This window comes from Microcebus murinus, chromosome 13 (assembly GCF_040939455.1).
Source record: "Microcebus murinus isolate Inina chromosome 13, M.murinus_Inina_mat1.0, whole genome shotgun sequence".
NCBI classification, from domain to species: Eukaryota; Metazoa; Chordata; class Mammalia; order Primates; family Cheirogaleidae; genus Microcebus; species Microcebus murinus.
The window spans coordinates 78,257,549-78,279,174 of record NC_134116.1 but is presented as its reverse complement, the minus strand read 5'-3'; the positions used below and the strand labels follow the sequence as shown (position 1 = coordinate 78,279,174).

The 21,626-nt window shown below is 43.5% G+C and overlaps 1 protein-coding gene across 2 annotated transcripts in view; it reads right to left on the bottom strand.

Annotated features, from left to right (window-relative positions):
• The window catches only part of LOC105878807 (phospholipid-transporting ATPase IB), a 504,404-nt gene that overhangs the window by 138,305 nt on the left and 344,473 nt on the right, over window positions 1-21,626 (bottom strand). For both annotated transcript variants that reach the window (XR_012922496.1, XM_076009551.1), the window contains exons 28-30: window positions 13,630-13,704; window positions 4,830-4,952; window positions 2,713-2,791 (exon numbers count right to left, since the gene is read on the bottom strand). Coding sequence is in view for 1 of the 2 variants with exons in the window: in XM_076009551.1 (XP_075865666.1) it covers window positions 2,713-2,791; window positions 4,830-4,952; window positions 13,630-13,704 (277 nt within the window). In the remaining variant the exon portion in view is untranslated. The remainder of the gene's footprint in view (window positions 1-2,712; window positions 2,792-4,829; window positions 4,953-13,629; window positions 13,705-21,626) is intronic.

Sequence of the window (21,626 nt, the reverse complement as noted above, 5' to 3'; positions counted from 1 at the left end):
GTAATAAGAACTCACTTGTCCTTAAGACAGTACATCAGCTCACATACACAGGTATCCCAATCGGCTGACACACCTACCTTCTGGAACGTCACAATCTTTCTTGATTTCCACCGCGACTCCCTGCCACCCACCCACACCCGCAAAAGACAAAAGCCGACCGACACTCTCGCCAATTCCCGTGTGTTTCTCTCCAGAGCAGCTCATCTCCTCCACAGGAAATCCCATCACGCGACTCTCCCACCTCCAGCCCGTCACTCAGAAAATGTCCCTCCAGGTGTGCGTGGTCCCACACTCCTTCGCCCCTTTTCTGGCCAAAACACAGGGGTGCTGGCAACGGGTAGAGGGGTGTTCTGATCTACAGTTGCCGGGAGGGTGGGGAAAGGGGAGGAGGTGCAAGGGCTTTCACTGTGGGAGGACACAGCAGAAAGGCCCTAACAAGACGCCAGCCCTGCGATCCCGGAAGTCCCAGCCTCCAGAGCCACGAGCCAAATACATTTCTGTTCATTGTGAATCATGCAGTCTGTGGTGTTCCGTTACAGCAGCACACAACGGACTAATACAAAACCTAACCTCCCTTACCAGACTTCAGACCCTCTGAAGCTAGGACCCACATCGATATACTTACTCTTCACCCTTAGAATCTACCACAGTGTTTTGGACATAAGTGTTACATGCATAAGGTTAATGAGCAGTGATGTAATGATTTTTGCGCTGTACTAATTGTGAGCATTTAGAAATCAATTCTAAAATATTCAATCAACTTGTTAGAGGAAGTCAACTAATGAACAAGAACACCAATGGTCTTCTGCTGTTCTATGCCAAGACACTCAATATTTGCGACTTCACCTTAAACGGTTTCATACAATAGGCTGTTATTTGCAACACAATGACAAGATAAACCCCTATGCTGAAGGCTTGATAAACACAATGAAATAATGACACGGATGACCCTGGTGATCATAATAAAAAAGGCGGGGGAAAAAAAAAATCACCCTATTGGCTGGCTGCTAGGCAATTTGCCAAATGTAGTGGTGATAAGGATGGTAGAACCAAACTTAAATTCCACTTGGCATTATCTTTTAGGTAAATTAGCAGCTGTTGGAAGTTTACTCCCTTGTAAATATTACATATAGCACATTAGGTGAATGAATGGATTTACACCATGGAATCTAGGCAAACTATAACAACTCCGCCATATAAACTAGGAGCCACAGACTCAAAGCACATGACCATTAACTTCGGGATTAGAAAACCGCCGTCTCTGCTGCAGAGGGGCCACATTAATTCCTTTTGACGCAAGTAAATGACCATCGTGCAAAACCTCCGAGAGTCCCAAGGCGAGCACTGCTGGGTTAGGAACACAGGAGGAGGTCTAGGTGAGAAGGGTGGGGGTCTGCAGATAGCACTCGCGGCCAGTCCACGCTACTCGCTCTCTCTTCCCAAGCACGCAAGCCTGGCGCGGGTCCAGAGGGATGACTGCCCACATCACCCCCCATCCCACACTCATCACTCACACCGCTTCCCGTCACTAGGTCCAGCCGGCCGCGAGGATGCCTATGATCACTGCTCCTCAAACAAAACCGTGCGCAACCCTCTCATACTTGTTTTAAAATGGTTCTTCAGTAAGGGTTTACAGGTTAATTCCACCATGAGTAAAGAGAAATCACAAGAAAGATCTAAAGTTAAAAAGAAAATGATTTCACTAGAATGTTCCTTTTGGGGGGTCTGGGGCTAGAGGCAGAAAACTTAATTATCCGATTAGGGATCCTGGAAGGAAAAGGAGTTCTGATGAAATTGAAAGCATGGGTCACGGGGCCTAAGGAACCGGCTGTGCATGCTCTCTTTCTAGCTGCCAGTATTTAACAGGTTAAAGAGTATCAGTGAGGGTGAATCATTTCTGTGTGAAGCATGAGACACGCTGACCCAGAAACAAAGATGCTCGGAAACTTTATATTCTTTGGTTCTCTGAACAATAAAAGGCCTTGTCTAGTCAACATTTGGAGTAATTTTTCCCAGGGGGATTATTACTACTTGAGAGGGGATGAAAGAGTAGCATTCTCACGATACATGTTCATTTTCTGCGACTGCAGAGCTGCCCCTTTAGGAGGCCATGTTTAGGGCACGTGGAGAAGTGTAAGGAAACATGGAGCCACCACCGTTCTCAGACATCCTCTCCTAGCCGTAGAGAAAGACTGAAACCAAACTGGAGACTCGGCCCTCAGAAAAACTACGGGACTTCAAAAGGCATACACCAAGGAAAGCAAACTCTTTCAGAAAACCCAGGAATAACTCTTATCGAGATCTGGGTTATTCTGTATAGGGGTACGGCAGGCTTGGAAATGAAAGCCCAAGTGATTAACAGAGAATTTCAAGCTCGCGGACAAGAGGCATTGACTTTTCATCATAGCACAGCCCTTCTCTTCCAGATCCCTGACTCTAACTCTTACTAAAAATTGAGTTCAGAATTCCTACTATTCAGAATAGCCAGTCGACTGGAAGGAAAATGGGTTCTCAAAGCCGGAACTGATGAAACCTACTAGCTATAAACCTGGAACTAGCTTCTCATTAGATTTTAGGTAGGGTTTCCCTCCAAATCATGTTCTTGTGATCTCTCCTTCTACAGAACTGGGAAAAAAAAAAAAAAAAAAAAAGCAGTGAACACAGAGGAGCTGCAAAGCTACGCGTGGACAGTTGTGATCATAAAGCCATTACCATGCTCCAGCGCTTTCATGGGAAACCAGAAGAGGATGAGGGAGTGGACCAAGGCGTTGATGCAGTGGCCCCAGAAGACCTGCGGGAAAACAAACCAAAGGAGTCAGGAGCTGCCCACGACTCTTGACCTCTGTGCAACTCGACACACGCCACGTTGTGCAGGATGCTGGCAGCTGGCTGCATCCTTCCTGCAGTGACAGGTCATTCTCGGATTTGGGGAAAAAAACAAACAAACCCTGTTTCTTAATTTCTACACACAAAAGACTGGACTATCTCCAGATAATATTACTTGAGCACAAAGACCTAAGTAGTTATCCACATGTGTATAGACTGACATACAATCTATTCACTTCTGCAGAAGGAGTGTGACCAGTTTTCTTTAGCATGGTGTAAGAGAGACAACATTTCACAACCATCCAGAAAAAGGGTATGAGGTCAAAATTGTTAATAACAGACTAAAACCGCATACTTTTGAAAGCATTAAAAAATTTTTTTACTTATAAATTCTTATATGGAATTATCTTTTTTCCTACTCCTTTAAATCTCTCTCATTCCACTTTTTTTTTAATTTTTGGGTTTTCTGTTAATAGTATACACATTTGAAAAATTCTCTTTATTTTAGTACTTGAAAGATCAACCAAAAGAACACAAACTTTAGTTCATTAATGCATTTCAATCATCCTTTGAACCACTGAGATGACAGAACTATTAAAGCCAGATTAAATGTACTTAAAAGTCTACCAGTTTTTTGGGGACCTGTCATATAGTTCAATCCTAAGTAGTGGTGGGACAACAGAAGATAATGAAAACATTGTAAGACAATGGGATTTCTCCCACTTTAAATATTCATTTTGCACCACGCTTTTCCTGATGTCTCTACCAAAAAGAAAAAAAAGAGAGAAGAAGAAAAATTTCAAAGTGCCTGAAAAAAGTTTCAGGGCATTCTCAGCTCTTCCATCTTTGGCTGGGCCCCATCCCCTACTCCTTCCCACCTCAAATGGCCCTTGAATTCAAACTCGATAGAAAACAGATTTAATTTATGTAAATAATGCAGAGGAAATGGGTCTTCTTTCCCATCCATAGAAGCACAACAAACCGGACCCAACAGATCAGTGGCCCAAGCCTCCCTAGTGTGGAAGACAGCAGACCTGACAGGACGCCTTTTGTTTTCCAGTCTGGGGCGCGCCGGCTACGCCCTCTCAGAACCGGGCAGCTGTGCAGGATCTGTCGGGAATACCTGGCTCAGAAGCAAGGCCTGCGGGGGCGGCTGCCTGGCTGGGGCCTGGACAGGGAGCCGCTGATTCACCCTCACTCGGGCCCAGGGCCACCCACGCACATTGCGAACAGCCGCCGGGCAGCGGGCCCCTGCCTAAAACTGCCAATCCTGCCTGCACAAAAACCTGAGACACAAACACGGCCACGCTCACACCTCCCCGCTGCCGGCCGGGCACACATCTTCCCGCCGGCCGCCCGCTGCTCTGCTACGCTCAGCCACGGTCTGTCCAGCACGACAGACCCCCTTGGCCAGTCCGGACTGTGCAATCTCTTTAACACCCAACCCCACTTCTGCTTGGGCTTCTCAGGATTACCCACACCCCTTCTGTGTCCTTTCTGAGCCTGTGGTCTGCAGAAAAACCCCAAGAACCCATGACTCACTTAACTTTTGTGTTCGTATCCAGGCAGATGGAAACTCAGCAGCAGCCGGGCGGGCTCCCAGTGGCCTCCACACAGGGCGGAGTGAGGGCGACAGGGGGGCTCTGCAGGCTGAGGCTGGGGGCCCTGGGCCCTGGGTGCTGCTGGCCCGGCTGACACCAGAGGCTTAGGGAGGAGCAGGAAGGACTCAGCAAACTGGAACTGAAAGATGCACCCCATGCAACGAGGACAGATCACTCCAGAAGCCACCTCTAATGCACTGGGCTTGTGTGTGTGTGTGTGTGTGTGTGTGTGTGTGTGTGTGTGTGCGCGTGTGCGTGTGTGTGTTGGGGGGTGGAGAGTGAGGGTTACTACTGGTGTTTCTCAAGCTTGAGCTATCGCACAGGCAGATGCCTGGCGTGGAACGGCAAAAGGCGGGGCCGAGCCTTTTTGAGGTGACAATTCCGTGATCGCATCCCGTTTACCTTTGTGTTGAAGCCTTCGGCGTTCTGGGTGATCTTGTAGAGCTGTGGAAACCTGAGCATGCTCTCCTGAGTGCAAGACCTCTCGAAGATTCCCAGAGTGAAGGGCGGCAAAGCGGTGAAAATCTGCAGGGAAAACAGAGCCGTCAAGAGCAGCCCCGCGGAGTGGCAGCTTTAGCACTTCCCTGCCACCGGGAGATGATTTCATTTTCAGTCAAGCCCGAGCCTGAGACTCAATGATTCACAGCTCCCAGGCTCCCTCCAAACGAAGAAAATAAACGGAAGACCACGTCTATGCTCATCAGAGTAAAATGAATGCACTGAACACTAAAACACCACCGTAAATATTGCGTTCGCCAAGACATTTTGTTAAATTAACGACTACTTTCCTTAGTAAAAGGGGCGGCGAGTGACGTAGAATCTCGCCACGCTTAGCTTTGCAAAGCATTTTGTTTTCTGTTCACACCGGCTGAGGCTCAATTCTACAACGTCCCGCCCTGGTTTTGTACTCGAATTTCAGGAAGCGTAATGTACTCCACCCAGTCATCCCTGCAGTGGACACTCGCTACGCGTGAACTACCAGCTGCATGCTGCGATGAGCACAGGAGTGGAGAGATTGCACACAGAAGAAAGGAGGAGAGGAAGTGGGTCCCTGACCTGCAGGAACTCCATCTACTGCGGAGGGGGCGGGGGACAGGTGTAAAGATAAATATGCAAACACAGGGCTCTGCAAAATTACCACGGGGGAGAGGATGGAGGAGAAGGCAGAGTCACAAAGGAATCCTGCACCAAAAGGTATCTGACCAGCGAGGTGTTGGATCGTGGGGTTTTGCAGGATGCCGGGGTGTGGGTGAGGGTGCCCCAGGAAGCAATCCTGTGAGAGGAGCACCCCTACACAGCTCCGAGGCATCAGCGAGCACGGATAGAGGTGATGAGCAAAGCTTATGGGAGGCCATTATGTGGACTTAGCTCCTGCATTCGGCCCCAGCAGACCAGAGCGAACCAGAACAGAGTCACCTGTGCTACCAGAAGCTTCATCAGACTGAACTCTGAACTAGACCAGTTTTCTCAAAGAACGGGAGATTCACAGCAGCTGATCTGAAAGGGCCCAGTTACTTGAGGCAGCATGAAAAGGGAATCCCTTCTGTTCTCACGCTACAAATTTTTCTGTGTTTTTGTAGAGACGGGGGTCTCGCCATGCTGCCCAGGCTGGTGTCAAACTCCTGGCCTCAAGCGGTCCTCCTGCCGTGGACTCCCAAAGTGCTGGGATTGCAGGTGTGAGCCACCGCGCCCCTTCAGCCCTTTCCTTCCTATAAAGCCGACCTCCTCTGGTCCTCGGAGCACTCACTGTACCCATTTTACCAGCACGAGAGGTTCCCTGATTCTAGAATCGCTAACAGAAGCCAAGCATATCTTTAGATGGTTTTAATTTTGCCTTTTGACAGAGGGATCTTCTAAGACACACAGGGGTGGTAGACTGTGGCTGGCTGAGGCTGTGGTGTGAGGCAAGGATGGGCAGGGACCAAACCACCCCCCCCCATGACGACGACGTCCTGGGGCGACGGTGCCTTCCAAGACTCTGACTTTTAGCTGTGCTCTCTAGGTGTGTGGCACGCTCACATTTGCGTGCTGGAAGGCTAAAGCCAGGTGCTGAGGAAGGGGTTTGGAAGAAACACGTCACTTCGACCCGGGACATGCTTTGGCCCGAGGGTCATTCTTTGCTCGGTTCCGGGCACGGTTCACAGTCTGGGTCACTCGCTGCTCAGCGTCAGCATCTGCAGAATCCATCCCCGCAGACCGTGGAAAGACGATGTGGGTCTCCAGGAGAATTCTGAACCCACGCCAGGTCTCTGCGGACTGAGTACGTGGCCAGAGAAAGCCTTCCCCGAGTCTGCCGGGACCAAGCCATCAGGGGTGTGGCGGGTGAGGCCAGCGGATGCTCCAGCCCCCGGCAGGACGGAAGCTGCCCCGGGGTCGCAACGTGCCGCAAACACTGCAGGGAGGAGTCGCGTGGAGCTGTCCGACTTCCCTCACAACAGCAAAAGGCGTCTGTTTTATGACGAAAAGAAGGAGCTCCTATCGAGTGTCTCAGAAACGCCACATCATGCTTCCTTGGCCCTCACCCTCACCTCCGTTGCTCTGCGTCAACGCAAACGTGGCATCACGCACACGGTTATGCATACGTGTGACGTCACGCATCCTGGGCATGCTGCTCTTTTTCTATTTTTTTACTTGACTTTCTGCTCCTCCCCACCTCACAGCCTCCCCGTCCTTCATCTCTGGGTTATGATGAAGCTCTGTGCAAGCTCCACTGGGTGTTTCCCACACTGCCTTCAGCACACTGTGTAAGTGCGTGCGCGAGTGTGCACACACACGGCAGGGATCGTGATTTGTTTTACAAAAAGCGGACATTATACACATTTTTCTTCATCATACTTCTCTTGCTAAACATACATCACAGAAAGCCCTCCGAGTCCCGTGGGTTTGACGCTGATGCGGTCTTCTTAATGCTCACATAACAATTCACAGGATGGACCCACCATCACTTGTTAGCCCTTTACCCACTGACGGGCATTCACTGGACTTCCAGCTCTTTGCTGCCACAAACAGTATGTACCAAACACCTACAAAATATCATAACATATGTACTTTTTATTTCCATGGGAAGGAGGCCCAGCAGGAGGCTGGCTGTATTTTTTATTTTACTAGATGCTGCCTCTGGTCGCTTTCAAAAAAAAATGTTTCAATCATTTTCCTCTTCCCCCTTGTGAAAGATCACACTAAACTCTTCCCTGTGTCCCTACCAGCAATGGTTGTTGTAGTGGTCTTTGAATATTCTACAGTCTGAAAAAGATACTAATTCTCGTTTTTAAAAATTACATTTCCCGACTACCAGAAAGTTTCAGCAAGTTTTCATATGTTTGAAATATGTGTATGTATATGCGCACAGAGCCATTTGGATCTGCAGTTCTGTGAAACGTCCAGTCAGGTCTTCGGTCCATTTTATACCTACGGCTTATCCCCTTTCTGAGGAGTTCTTTGAGCATAACAAATACCAACTCTGCTATAAAATTTTGCCCAAATGCACTCTTTGTTTATTGGCTTTTTAAATGGTTTATTTTACTATAGAAAAGCTTTTAATGTTTACTTTAATTAATTTATTTTTTTGAGATGGGGTCTTTCTACATTGCTCGGGCTGGTCTCAAACTCCTGGGCTCAAGTAATCCTCCCCTCTCAGCCTCCCAAGTAGCTGGGACCACAGACACAAGCCACTGCACCTGGCTAAAAGCTTTTTTTTTTTTGAGACAGAGTCTCGCTTTGTTGCACAGGCCAGAGTGAGTGCCGTGGCGTCAGCCTAGCTCACAGCAACCTCAAACTCCTGGGCTCAAGCAATCCTTCTGCCTCAGCCTCCCGAGTAGCTGGGACTACAGGCATGCGCCACCACGCCCGGCTAATTTTATATATACATATTAGTTGGCCAATTAATTTCTTTCTATTTATAGTAGAGACGGGGTCTTGCTCTTGCTCAGGCTGGTATCGAACTCCTGACCTCGAGCAATCCGCCCGCCTCGGCCTCCCAGAGTGCTAGGATTACAGGCTTGAGCCACCGCGCCCGGCCTGGCTAAAAGCTTTTAATGTTTAAATGGTCAAGAATAGCTTCTGAGTGTCCAAATGCAGCTACAGAAGTTTCCCTTCCTTGAAACTCACATGTTTTCAGAAGTGTCTTCTAGGATTCTTACAGTTTTATTTTCTACATTTAAGTCTTTACTATATCTGGAATTAATTTTTCTAAATGGTATGAGATAGGAAACCATTTTTTTCCAAATAAAAAGCCTGCTGTGAGAACACAATTAATTAATCCATGCTTTTCTCATTAAATTGAAAGATCACCTTTAATGTTTATCAAATTCTCATATACTATAGATCTAGAATCTAGAAATGGGATCTAGTTATAGACTAACTTATTTAGTTAGTTCTATGCCAATGGCATTGACTGGTTATGATGGCTTTATAGTATGGTCATATTTATTAAAGACCTGTCTATACCCTATGGTCTTTTCTGAGCATGCTCTGCATATTTATTCTCAAGTACTCATTAATTCCATTCACACTTTAATAAAATTTTATAATTTTATCCCTCTTCCCTGCCCCCAACAATTCCCTGTTGGGATGGATTCTATTTGGAATCATATTAATTTATACATTAATTTTAGAGGAGTTGATTTTTTTTTTAACTTTTTTAAAAATTTCAGAATCTTACAGGGGTACAAATGTTTAGGTTACATACATTGCCTTTGCCCCACCTGAGTCTTTTATAGTATTGCTTTCTCATACAATAAAATATTAAATAGTATTCCTTTCTATTTGTTCAAATCTTATTTTGTATATTTTGATAAGAATTTATTTTTTTCATACAGGTAAAATAAAAATTATTTCTGTGCAATGTATAATTTTAATTGCTATTTTGAAAGGAATTATTATCGACAATGCATTTCCATTAATAGGTGGTCCATTACTAGAGTTAAAAAAAAGCTATTGATTCTTAGGATAGAAAAAAGTGATCTTTTTTGGAGACAAGGTCTCACTCTGTCACCTAGGCTAGAATGCAGTGGCGTCATCATAGCTCACTGCAACCTCCACTCCTGGGATCAAATGATCCTCCTGCCTCAGCTTCCCAAAATGCTAGGATTACAGGTGTGAGCCATCATACCTGGCCCTGATGCACAGAAATTGTTCATCATTTTCCTAATATTTGTAACAGTTATTTAATCTTCTTGGTCTGGTTGCTGCTAAAAATCCCCAAACAATGCTGAATTATATAGTGATGGTAGGCATCTTGACTAATTTCTTATTTAAAATGATACAGTTTTTGAATTTTACCATTTATGGCAACATGCTGGGTTTTGTAAATAGTGTGCATTGTGGCTGATTGGCTTCTCCCTAGTCATGTTTTAGAGTTCTTATTTAGGGAATGGCAGCTGAATTGCTTCAAAACTTTTGTAGCATCTGCTGATGGGGCATGTTTTTCTCCTTTATTTTGTTGATACAGTAATATTTAGAAAGTTTTTTTTTTTATTTCAAACCTCCTGTATGTCTGAAATAAATCATACTTGGTCAAACACTTCATTCTTTTAATATACTGTTGCACTCATTTGCTGATATCTCATTTAGGATTTTTGTACTTATGTTTATAAGTGAGGTTGACCCATGGTTTTCTTCTTCAAATTCTGCTGGCTTGAAAATAGGATTAGTTTTCTGGAACAGGTTTAATAATGTCAGAGTTCTCTCTACACTAAGAAACATACAAAATTTAGCTAAAACTCCTCTGATCCTGGTAGCATTCATCCCTGGTGGACTTCTAATCTCATTCTACCCACAAAGTAAAATGGTAAACAAATTTGACTATGGATATAATGAGAACATAATGGGACAGCATTCATTCGCTATTTAGGGGAATGAAGGAGTTTCAACCTCATTTTTTAAAATTTCAGAATATTATGTGGGTACAAATGGTCAGGTTACATATATTGCCTTTGCCCTGCCCAAGTCAGAGCTACAAGTATGTCCATCCCCCAGATATGGTGCACCACACCCATTAGGTGTGAATATATCCACCTGCCCGACACCCAGTGAATGTTACTACCATATGTGCACAAGTCTCGATCAATTAATGCCAATTTGATGGTGGGCACATGTGGTGCTTGTTTTTCCATTCTTGTGATACTTCTTTTAGTAGAATGGGTTCCAGCTCTATCCAGGAAATTACAAGAGGTGCTAAATCACCATTGTTTTTTGTGGCTGAGTAATACTCCATGGTATACATTTACCACATTTTATTTTAATCCATTCATGTATTGATGGGGACTTGAGTTGTTTCCACATCTTTGCAATTGTGACTGTGCTGCTATAAACATTTGAGTCCCGATGTCTTTTTTTCCTTTGGGTAGATGCCCAGCAATGGGATTGCTGGATCAAATGGTAGTTCTTCTACTCATAGCTCTTTGGAGGTATCTCCATATTTCTTTCCATAGAGGTTGAAAGTCCCACTAGCAGTGTGTGAGTGTTCCTATCAATCCTATTTTAATGCTGTTTAACCTGCTATGAGAATTAAACTGAGAAAGAGTGATTTGCTACTTTAGCAGGCTTGGGGAAATCAAACATAAATTAAAAATGCAGAAGAAAGAAAAGCAGGAGAGAAATACTGCTTGAAGAAAATGGCAAGGCAGAGTCCAGACTGGCAGAGGGGGTCACTAGCAAATGCCTTACTTGTTACACACTGTCTCTTGGGGGGGGGAGGGGGTGTCTCTGGAGTGATACTGGCCTGGGAAAAATTGTTAAATACAACATTACTAGAATAATAACAGCAAAACTGGAATATGACTAATATGGATTACATGATATTATTGCATCCGTGTTAAAGTTTTCTGATGTGATCATTATACTGTGGTTAGGTTAGAGGAAGGGTTTGCAATTATCCACTAAAGTATTAAGTAGCAAAGGGGCAGCAGGTCTGTAGCACATGCCCACTTCAGTGTGTAGTGTGTATGCACGTGTGTAGGCGTGTGTGTGCATGTGCACACGTATGCACAGAGAGAATGCAAATGGGGGAAAAATGCTAATACTTGATGAATCTGGGTGAAGGGTAAACAGAAGTTCTTTGTACTCTTTTTTCAACTTTTCTGTCTAAACTTCAATTTATTTCATACAAAGTTACCAAAACAATTTCGGTGGAGGCAAACCTCCATGTTCTGCAAAGGTCTGGTCCCTCCAGCCTGAGTGACTACGGATGCCAGTGTCCCTTGTGAGCACACCTCATGGCTCCTTGATGTACCCAACTGGACCGTGCCACCTGCCAGCGCCCCCTGGCAGCCCCCTTCAGTGGCTGCACTGTGCACTCCAGTAACTTGGGCCATTTGCCCCCTGAAATATACTTCACTGCCACAAAAATAAAAAAATCACATATTCCCAGCCCTAGGGATCAAAGGTCACTGTGGTCTCAAACTTTAATATGCATAACAATAACTAGAAAAGTTTGTTTAAAATTCAGCGTCTCTGAGACACCCTTTGCTAGGTTGAGGTGAGGGGCTCAGGAATCTGCATTATTTCAAACAAATCCTGGTTATCTGTGGGCCTTATTTTGATCAGCGCTGCCCTCTAGCCTGTCAGCATCTTGTGTGTAGTAAGCACTCAATAAAATATGTTGGATTAACTTGAATTGCCTAAGGCTGCATGGAGCTAAGGCAAGAATCCGGCCCTCCTGTCCTGAGCATGAAAGTAGGACTCAAATCCACTCATCCTACACGCAGGTGACATGCATGCCAGTCCTGCCCTTGGTTCTGCAGCAGAGCCTCCTGCCTCTCAGTATCCTGTAAAATAGGTACGTGGCAGAGGTTTGTGTGAGGTGTCAACTCTGCGACACCTGACCCTTCCAAACGCTGAATAATTATGGAGCAGTCCGCACATTTCCCCAAAGGGCTGCATAACTTTAGCCTTCTCAGAATAGTTGCAAATCCTGCAAAGTTGGCATTCTCTGGTCTCCCCTTAGTATGCAAAAGGGGAGGCCCTAGAGCCCCTATCCACAGCGTAGGCAGTCAGGGCAGCTTTCCTAGCACAGGAAAGGAATGGACATCCGATTAAGCCCCGTTCTCACTACTAGTCACCTTCGTCTTTTGGGCCATCAGTATCTGCAGGGAATGTGCTGGTGCACTTTGCTGCAGGTAATAGCTACTAACTCACCCCACGCAATGTAAACTCAAGATCTGACTCCAGCCTGGGACTCCAGCCTGAGTCCACACATCTGCCCCTCTTAACCCGTAAGCTACACAGGGCCAGGCATGCTATTGTATTCGGCATTTATATACCCAGCACCCAGCATCGCAGCGGCCCAGAGAAGAGGGTCGAAAATGCATGGATACTTAGATATCCGGCCACAGTGGGTGTACACACCGCAAACATTTATACCACCGCGGGTTACACTACTGCATGTCTCGTAACTTCCACCTCCGTCTGTCTGTGCTGGCTGCCTTGCTGCGTAAACTCCCGAGGAGCGGAGGACACCAGAGTTGGGGTGCAGCGCAACTGGGAGAACGTGACTGCACAAATGGGCCCTTCTGGGGTCTCCAGAGTACTTAGCTACAAGCCCCTTCGTTCCTCCCGTGAAACAAAAAGCAAGAAAGCTAAGCAGCTACTGCATCATTTTGGCTTATAGTTTACACTGACTTCTAGCTTTTGGATTCGTTACAGCCAAGTAATTAAAAAAAAGGACATGAAAACCATGAAAGATACCAGATGAGCTGATTACCATCCTCCACAGTGGCTGGAAGTCAGAATTCATCGTGTTAGCTAGAACTGTGGGAGAAAACATGCTTCCACAAGGACAGATATGCTTTCCAGAAGGACAAAAAGGATCACATGCTGCATATTCATATCTAGGTTTTTAAGCCTTCAGAACCAAAATAACGCAATGGAATGAGTTTAGACGTAGTTCAGAAGTTTTTGCTTGAGCTGAAAACATGAAAATGTTGTGTAGGCATTCAGCAAGAGGGTAGCCGGGGCCCATTATCAAGATATATGGCTTAATAATTTCATGGGGTTATTCAAGAATGATCTGCTATGATTGAAACCATGTGTGGAGAGCTTGGGCTTCTGCAGGATGTGTGGCAGCAAGAAAGGGCCCAGAGATGTATTTGTGCTGTCTGCTAAGTATACAGATGATTGACTTAGATACACTTCCCAGACATAAACAGGGAAGGAATGCCACTGAAGCCCCGCGTGCTATCAGATGGAGAGGAAGAATGCTTACCACATTGTACAGGCCGATGCACCAGCGTTCAAATAAAATCTGCCCAGAAAATCCATTAACAAAGGCGAACCAGAGCTGAAAGAGAAGAAAAGTTCATGAAGTTTTATATCAATATTGACCTAAATGGTTCCATTCACTGAACAAGTAGCGGGGAATGTGGACCACCAGCTGGACCAGCTGCTGGGAGTAATGACCCCAGGGCTGCAGCAGTTGCTCTTTCAGAAAATACAGGAATAAATTCCCCGAATCACAAATATCAATATTTCAAGGAAAACTTATACTTCATACACATCTATTTTCAGAGGTAATATGTACATACATGTTTACCGAAGAACAATTTATATGTAATTTCTATCTAATTGGCTTTGCGTCGACACTTTCTCATCGACTGGAAGGGTCTCAACTTCATGTTCTTTTTTCCTATAAAGCCGATTTGATAAACATGATTTTTCTTTGTAGGACTTTCAAATAGATAAAAATCGTAAGTAAGAAAAAAACAGAAAACTCCTCTGTTGGTCACGAGAGTCCTCAGTTCGTACAGTATTGACCCTCCTTAACTGGATGTCCACTCATCACCTCGGCAGAGGCCAAAACACCGTCACGTGAAAGGAGCGTGCTCAAATCGTCTTTTGGAGTCCCGTGGGATGTATAGATAAATAAAATAGGGACTGTTATTTATGCCTTCAAGTAGTCTATAATTCTAATTGATTAGGCAAGACTGACATAAAGACAACCCCAGAGCAAAGTGCCAGGATAGAACTAGTGCCATGTGACAAGGGGATAATACAGTATCAGAGAAGGAAAGATGGCCCAAGTGTGATGGGAAGACGACACAGAGGCAGTAGGATGGGAATGGAAGAGAGGAAAGCAATCAGGAGGACGGAGACCTGACTTAGAAGGCAGCAGATAGAAAATATGGAATACGAAATGTTGCTGCTTAAAATTCAGCTAAACTTATATGCAACAGCAAGATTCCAGTGATTCGGGCAGACTTTAAAGGATCACACAAATCCCAGAATCTACGTGAGCAGAATAAGATCGTGACAGACTAACCCCGTTACTATGGTTAAGACCTCACTGGCAACACAGCACAGCTGCGCCAAGATAACCTGAGCTGAGACTGGCTCCGGTTCTGAAATTCTACTGACTCAAGATTTTTCAAGATCAGCTTCTTGACTCTACCAGACGCAGTTTCTTGAGACAGGGATTGTCCCCTATGCTGCGCTATGCATGATGCCGGGGACGAGCAGGGACTCGCCAAGTCTCAGTGGGATCAAATTAAACGCCGCGATTCGATTGCTAGATATTTCCTTGAATACGGATTTCATCGCGTCATGCTCCAGTTTAAAAATCTACTAGGGCTCCCGCCTAAAACCAAGATAAGCTTGCAGGCTTTCAAAAATCCTTCCAACGCTCCTATTCACTCTTTACATTTTCTTCTTCTTTTTAAAAACTTCTTACTTTATTGTAAATTGACAATTTATTAATGGGCATTATTTATGGGGTACAAAGTCATGTTAAGATTTATGACTATGGTACAGAATAAAGATCAAACTAACCAACATATCTATCGCCTCAAATGCTATTTTTTTGTGGTGAGAACATTTGAAATTTACTCTCATGGCAATTTTTTTTTATTCTTTCTCTTTTTTAATGGACATTTCTGATATCATAACTCTTAGCAATTTTAAAATGGACAACACACTATTAATTATATTCACCAAGCTGTGTGGTAATGAAAACCCCCACAACGTATTCCTTCTGTCTGAGACTCTGTATCCTTCGACACCATCTCTCCGCTCCCCCAATCCCAGCCGCTGTAACCACACTCCCCACGGGAGTTGGCACCTTCTCTCCTATCCACCCGATTTCAGCTCTCCTCCCAGGAGGTCTGGCTATTCTCAGTGAAGCAATATTGGTGGAGAACTGAGAACCAGAGGTTCATTCTGTGTTTCGTGTTTGGAAAATTCTTACAACACCTATTCAAATATCAGCCATCCCCAAAGCCACAACTTCAATCCCCCTCACCCCCTATCACTGGAGGTCCTGGCGTCCGATATTTCAACCTCACTTTCAGTGCAACGGGGGGCCTGGATGCACATATGATTCCAACAAATCTGCAAACTGTTTCAAGGGCTTAAACTTAATTTCCCCAAGATTATAACTCTTGAGTTCTATTCACACGAGCGAGCACTGATCGGTATCTAGCGAACACTTAATTAACTGTGACCCAGTTAATCTGTTGTCTCATTGAAGGTAGTAGTGACATTTCTACTACCCTGCCCTCCCTAACATCACCTAAAAATAGCAAAAGAAAATAGAAAAGAAATAAGCATTTCCAATGAAAACTATGAACGTCCTCAATTACAACTACAAATAACACAGGATAGACACCGATACCCAGGATGAGACTGGATCGAATCAAAAGAGTATGCCGACAGCAGACAAAACCTACACATTCAAACAGAGCTGAAAAATATTCCCAAGAAATAGGCGAAACAACTCAAGAAATAGCTGAACCACCTCTTACTCAGAGGATAAAATAGAGAGGTAGGGGCAAGCAATGGCAGAGGTCCCTGCATGGATTCAATGCAGCAGGCAAACTGAAGTGGAAGGGCAATAAATGCACATACCCCCACTCCCCTTTTTTCACTAGTCAAAGAGGGAGAACGGCTGGATCCAGAAGGAAGCATAAATGGCAACCGACCTGTCAGACACTGAACAAGGTGAACTGAAAAGAAAAAAAAATGCAAAACCATCCAGCAGCCAACCCATACACACAGCAATTCCCTGAGAGGCATGCAAGCCTCCTCTTCCAAGGGTGAGAAACGGCAGCAAGGGAGGTGCTCGTTATTGCAAATAATCATAGGAAACCAGCGAAGAGACAAGAAAATTTGATAAGAAAGTATTCTGAGGCAACTTTGAAGCTCCTCTCCCCAGGAAAAATTAAAAAGTATATGGAAAAAAAATAAAAAAACAAGACAAATGCACATGAGATAACCTTTGTAGAAGAACTAGGCAGCCACAAGGCAGAAGAAAATTTTGAACATCCTTTGTGAGCCTGGAAGAGCTAATGAAAATGTGTTTCTTTGAAATGAAGGCTAAAATAAGATGAGTAAGATGTCAAAGAAGGAGACAAACAGGAAAAGGTGAATGTTACAGATCAAAGTCCCATAAAGGGAACTAAAAACCAGAGTCGACACTGCTGAAACCACATGCAGTGATCGGGAGGGAAGGCTCGATAAATCAGTGCTCGGCCTAGGGCCAATGGTAATGATGATTTCAACAGAAACTGATACAGTTAGAGGCCTTTAAAGATAATTTGAAAATTACAAAAAAAGAGATTTGGTTAAAAAAAAAAAAAAGAACACAGAGAATAGTAAAAAAATGTTCAAAGATATATCAGAAGAAAAAGTTCTGAAATAGTCTAAAACCTTAATCAGCCAATAAAGAGGGCATCCTTTGTCCTAGGAAACAAAACAAGCAACAGATACAGAAAAATCAACATCTATGTATATCCTGCCATAGAAATTTAGAGTTTTAAAATTTTGCAAGATCAATTCTTCAGTATATTTAGGCAAAAAAAGCAATTAACTTACAAGGGGAAAAAAAATCACGCCGGTGTCCTATTTCTCTCTAGCAGTACGAGATACCAGAAGGCAGTGAGTATTTACAAGTCCTCGGGGAAACAAAGTATGATGGGGGTTTTAGCAAAAGATGGAAACCAAGGAAACATCAAAAGGTGAAAACTAACATAAAATGTGATGAGGGGAGTAATGCTAAATGTGTGTGTTACGTCAATAATAAAAAATTTTAAATGCTCAGATGGATAAAAAATTCAAATCCAAAATATCTGCTACATATAAGAGAAACATGTCGAACAAACATGCAAAGGAATGGCTATTCGACTACGATCAAATCTCTAACCCTGACTTACAAAGCCCTCCCAGGCTGCCACCTGTCTTTCTGACAACACTGCCTCTCCTCACCAAGCTATCCTGGCCTTCTGCCGTTCTTTGAAAGCACCAAGTGTGGATCAGCTTTATTATTTTGCACCCAAATATGAGCAATTATGTCAACAGCATTTGTTTAATAAGCCGTCTTTAGCCCACATGTCTGAAATGCTCTTTATCATACGGCTAATTACCACAGTCTCTGGAAAAAATTATATGGTATTTCAGTCTCTCTATATGCAAATTAACTTCACATGGCTTGAATATTTAAACATAAAAAAACACAACTCTGAAAGCCTAGGAGAAGACATGAAAAAAGGTTATTCTGTTAAATGTGAAAATGGCTCTCTGTAAGACATTAAATTCAGAAAGAGGGAAACATTTGAAACAACGCAGTTAATTTCTGTAGAGAAAAATTATCAATAAAATTGAAAGAAAACTGATAAACAGTACAAATACATTTGTAACATCTATGAAAACAAAGGCCTAATTTCCTTAATATATAAATAGTTTTTAAAAAACCAGAAAGAAAACACCCTATAAACGGCTAGGAAGATAGGCAAAGAATAGACAAGGTCTGTCCGGAAAGTACCCAGACTTTGTTAATATGACGAGAATGCGCGACATGGATGTATACCGGCAGCTACAGAGAGTGGTCTGGGATGCACACACGTGAACAACGGCGTCCTCACTGTCCTAGTCAGTGGGGGTCTAGACACCACGGAGTGAGCCTGTGTACTGTGTGGCTGTCACATTCAAAATGCCTGAGCAAGCAGAGCAACTGAGTCTGCAGCAGATTTTGCGTCAAGCTTGAACATTCCTCCTCGGAAACCATTCGGATGATCCATGAGGCTTCCGGGAACGATGCAATGAGTGCAAAACAAATAAAAGTGTGTCACGAACGCTTCACAGATGGTCGAGAATCTGTTAAAAGGGATCCACGATCTGGAAGGCCTGCAACGGGCAGAATACCTGAGGACACTGAATGTGTACAGGCTAGGTTAAGAGACGCTGGGAGAGCTGTGTGAGGTCCCAAGGCGCCTGCTTTGAAGGGGACTGAGGTGGCATTGTCCTGTGTATAATGTTTCTTGTGTCTTCTTCAATAAATGTCTCTTATTTTTCATATTACATGGCTGGATACTTTCCGGACAGACCTTGCATGTGGTATGATCACAGGGTAAACAAAGAGACTTAGAAATATCATAAATCCTATTCTCCTTAATTAAACACACCACAAAGGGATATCCACTTTTTAGTTATCAAATGGGTAAAGATCTAAAAGTTTGATAACCTGGGGAAATAGCTATTCTAATACCCAGGTGGTAACAGAGTGTCTATAAAACTTTAATGTAGTTTTCTTTTGATATAGCGAGTCTACTTGTAGGAACATATTCTAAATTACATCTTATAGCTATAATCATGTAGTATTTCACATAAAAATATAAGTATGTGGCATTATTTAAAAAAAAAAACCAAAAAATTACAACCTACATATATACTGATAGCTGGTTTAATGAATTATGATTCATCCATGTAATGAAACACTACTGGTGAGCTTTATAAATCCCTATGTACTATAATACAAAAATCACAGATATATTAAAATGAAAAATAAGAGTATATACTGAATGGTCGTGATTGTGCAGAATATTATGTACATACTCATATATGGACGGCAACTCTCTGGAAGGCATAAGAGATCATTACTATTCCTTATCTCTAGGTGGTAGAACTGGCTCTCTAGGAGGAAAAGAGGGAGATTCTCTTATACTGCTTCTGTTTTGAACTTTCTAAACATGTTAAAGTTTTATTTATATAACTGTCTCAAGCAGTAATTCCCAGCTAGGGGTGATTTTGTCTCCAAGGAGACATTTGATAACGTCTGGAGATCTTTTTATCATCACTACTTAGGGGAGGGTGCTATTGGCATCAAACCAGCCAAAGATTCTACCAAACATCCTACAATGCCTAGGAAAGCCCCTATAAGAAAGAATTATCTGGTCTAATATGTCAATAATGCCATTGTTGAGGAACTCTGGATTGAAGAAATAAATGTATTAGGTCAACCTGATAAAACTTAGAAATCTACTTGTGACAGATGTTTGTTGCAAGCACAGTAACGAAAGGGGACTGGCTGCATGAAGCCGTGATTCTGCCTGTACGTACAGGGGTGAGGGTTCGGAAAGCTCCAGTCCTTTTTGAAAAACCCCCCTCTAGCCTGACCTCACACTTGGAATCACAGGCTCTACTCTTCAGAGGCCAGAGTAGCACGAGATGTGGATCTAATGCCTTTACAAACTTGAGATCCCCAAAACGGCAATATATCTTTATAAATTATTAACAAGAAATCATTTTAAAAACGGAGAGTGAATTCTGTATAATCATGGAACCCAAGTTGATGAAAACATACAATAAGGGGCTAAAAAAGTTCTAAGAAATTGAGCATCTCTTTCCTTGAACTGACCTTGTTGACATTGAGATCATTCCAAGCAACACTGAACCATGTAAAAATTTTCACTCTTCGTTTCAGATTAACATTGTTGATTAGCTGAATGCTGGGCTATTTCCTCTGAGCAGCCAGTGTTCTGATTCTGTCCAAGTTGGCACTGGCTCGGCCACATGTTTCTTCAAAGACTTTTGCTGTTTGTACTAATTTTTATCAGTTGCAGGTGCTACAGGGTTTTGAAACGTATAAACAAGCTCATTCTCAACACTTCCAACTCCCTCTCAAGCCAGCATTCACATAATTCACCATTAGATGATCAGACCTGTTTATTCCACTGGAACTATTCATTCAGCGGAGACAAAAATTAAAACCAAAATAAACAAAACAAACAAACAGAAAATCCACTTCTTAATTTCAAAATCCACGAGCTGGTTTTCTCTGACATTGTAAACATTCAGACTTGATTTGGTTTTGGCAAGATTTCCATAGGTGAAACGGAAAAAGTATGAGAACGCGACGTATTTTTAAATATTTATATGCACGTACTTAGTTTTTATTTTGTTTACTCATGAGATAGGTACACGATAGCTCTCTGACACATTATAAAATCGGACTTTCACACTAGCTAGGCGTATACAAATGTTAATTCACATACAAAAAAGACGGTACCACCCAATTCCTAAACATTAATGTCATTTTTGGTGGGCCAGCCGCTCCCAGCTTCTACACCAAGCACACAGCCCTCAACACAGACAGACAGTCCATCTCCCCTCCTACGTGCAGTTACTTGGATGGCGGTGGCTTACTTATAGCCACTAAGTTTTACTCTTTTGGATTAATGGGGGAAAAGATTCCTCTGCCTTTACTTTCCTGTTAGGCAGGAATGCTATTAAATGAATACAGGCAAAGCCCGGAGAGCCAGGTCCCGGCTGGACAGCCTCAGACTCTGTGAGTTGGGAGGAAGACCTGCCAAGCCCCGCTGGCTTGCCAAGCTCCTGGGGTTTCGGGTCCTCAAATGTAGTGTTGTTATGAGCAAACTGACCCAAACTTATTAAATGGCTTTTCCTTCTTGGAAAAAGATCCTTCTTTGCTTTAACTGCTGCCTGCCTGCCAAAAATGCAGTAACCGTCTTGGCTAATTGCACAGGCTCCTGTCTGGATGTCCCACCGCCTTCATCCAACCTCGCTAGGCTGTACCTGCCACCATGCCTGGGCTCTCAACGAACAGCCGGCACTTAACAGACGGCTGCTTAATTTGCAAAAAGGAAGACCTGTTCCTTTAGTAGACTGCTCTTCCAGGATCCCTGATAGAGACCTGACCTGGGAAAGTACCCTGCGGAGAATGATTAAATAAATTAGACATATGGTTTCTCACTACAGTGACAATAACATCAGCATCTACTTATTTGCACATCAGGTCTGGAGTGATAAACCGGCATCAAAGGTATGCGTTTAAAAGTCAAAATGCCAGAATCTTTTTTGAAATTGAATCTGGCTGTATGTATTAAGATATAATATAAACAGAAATAGAAATTATATTTCTGGAAACCCACTTCTCATAAATAAAAGCACCAGTATATAAGAAACATATCTCATTTT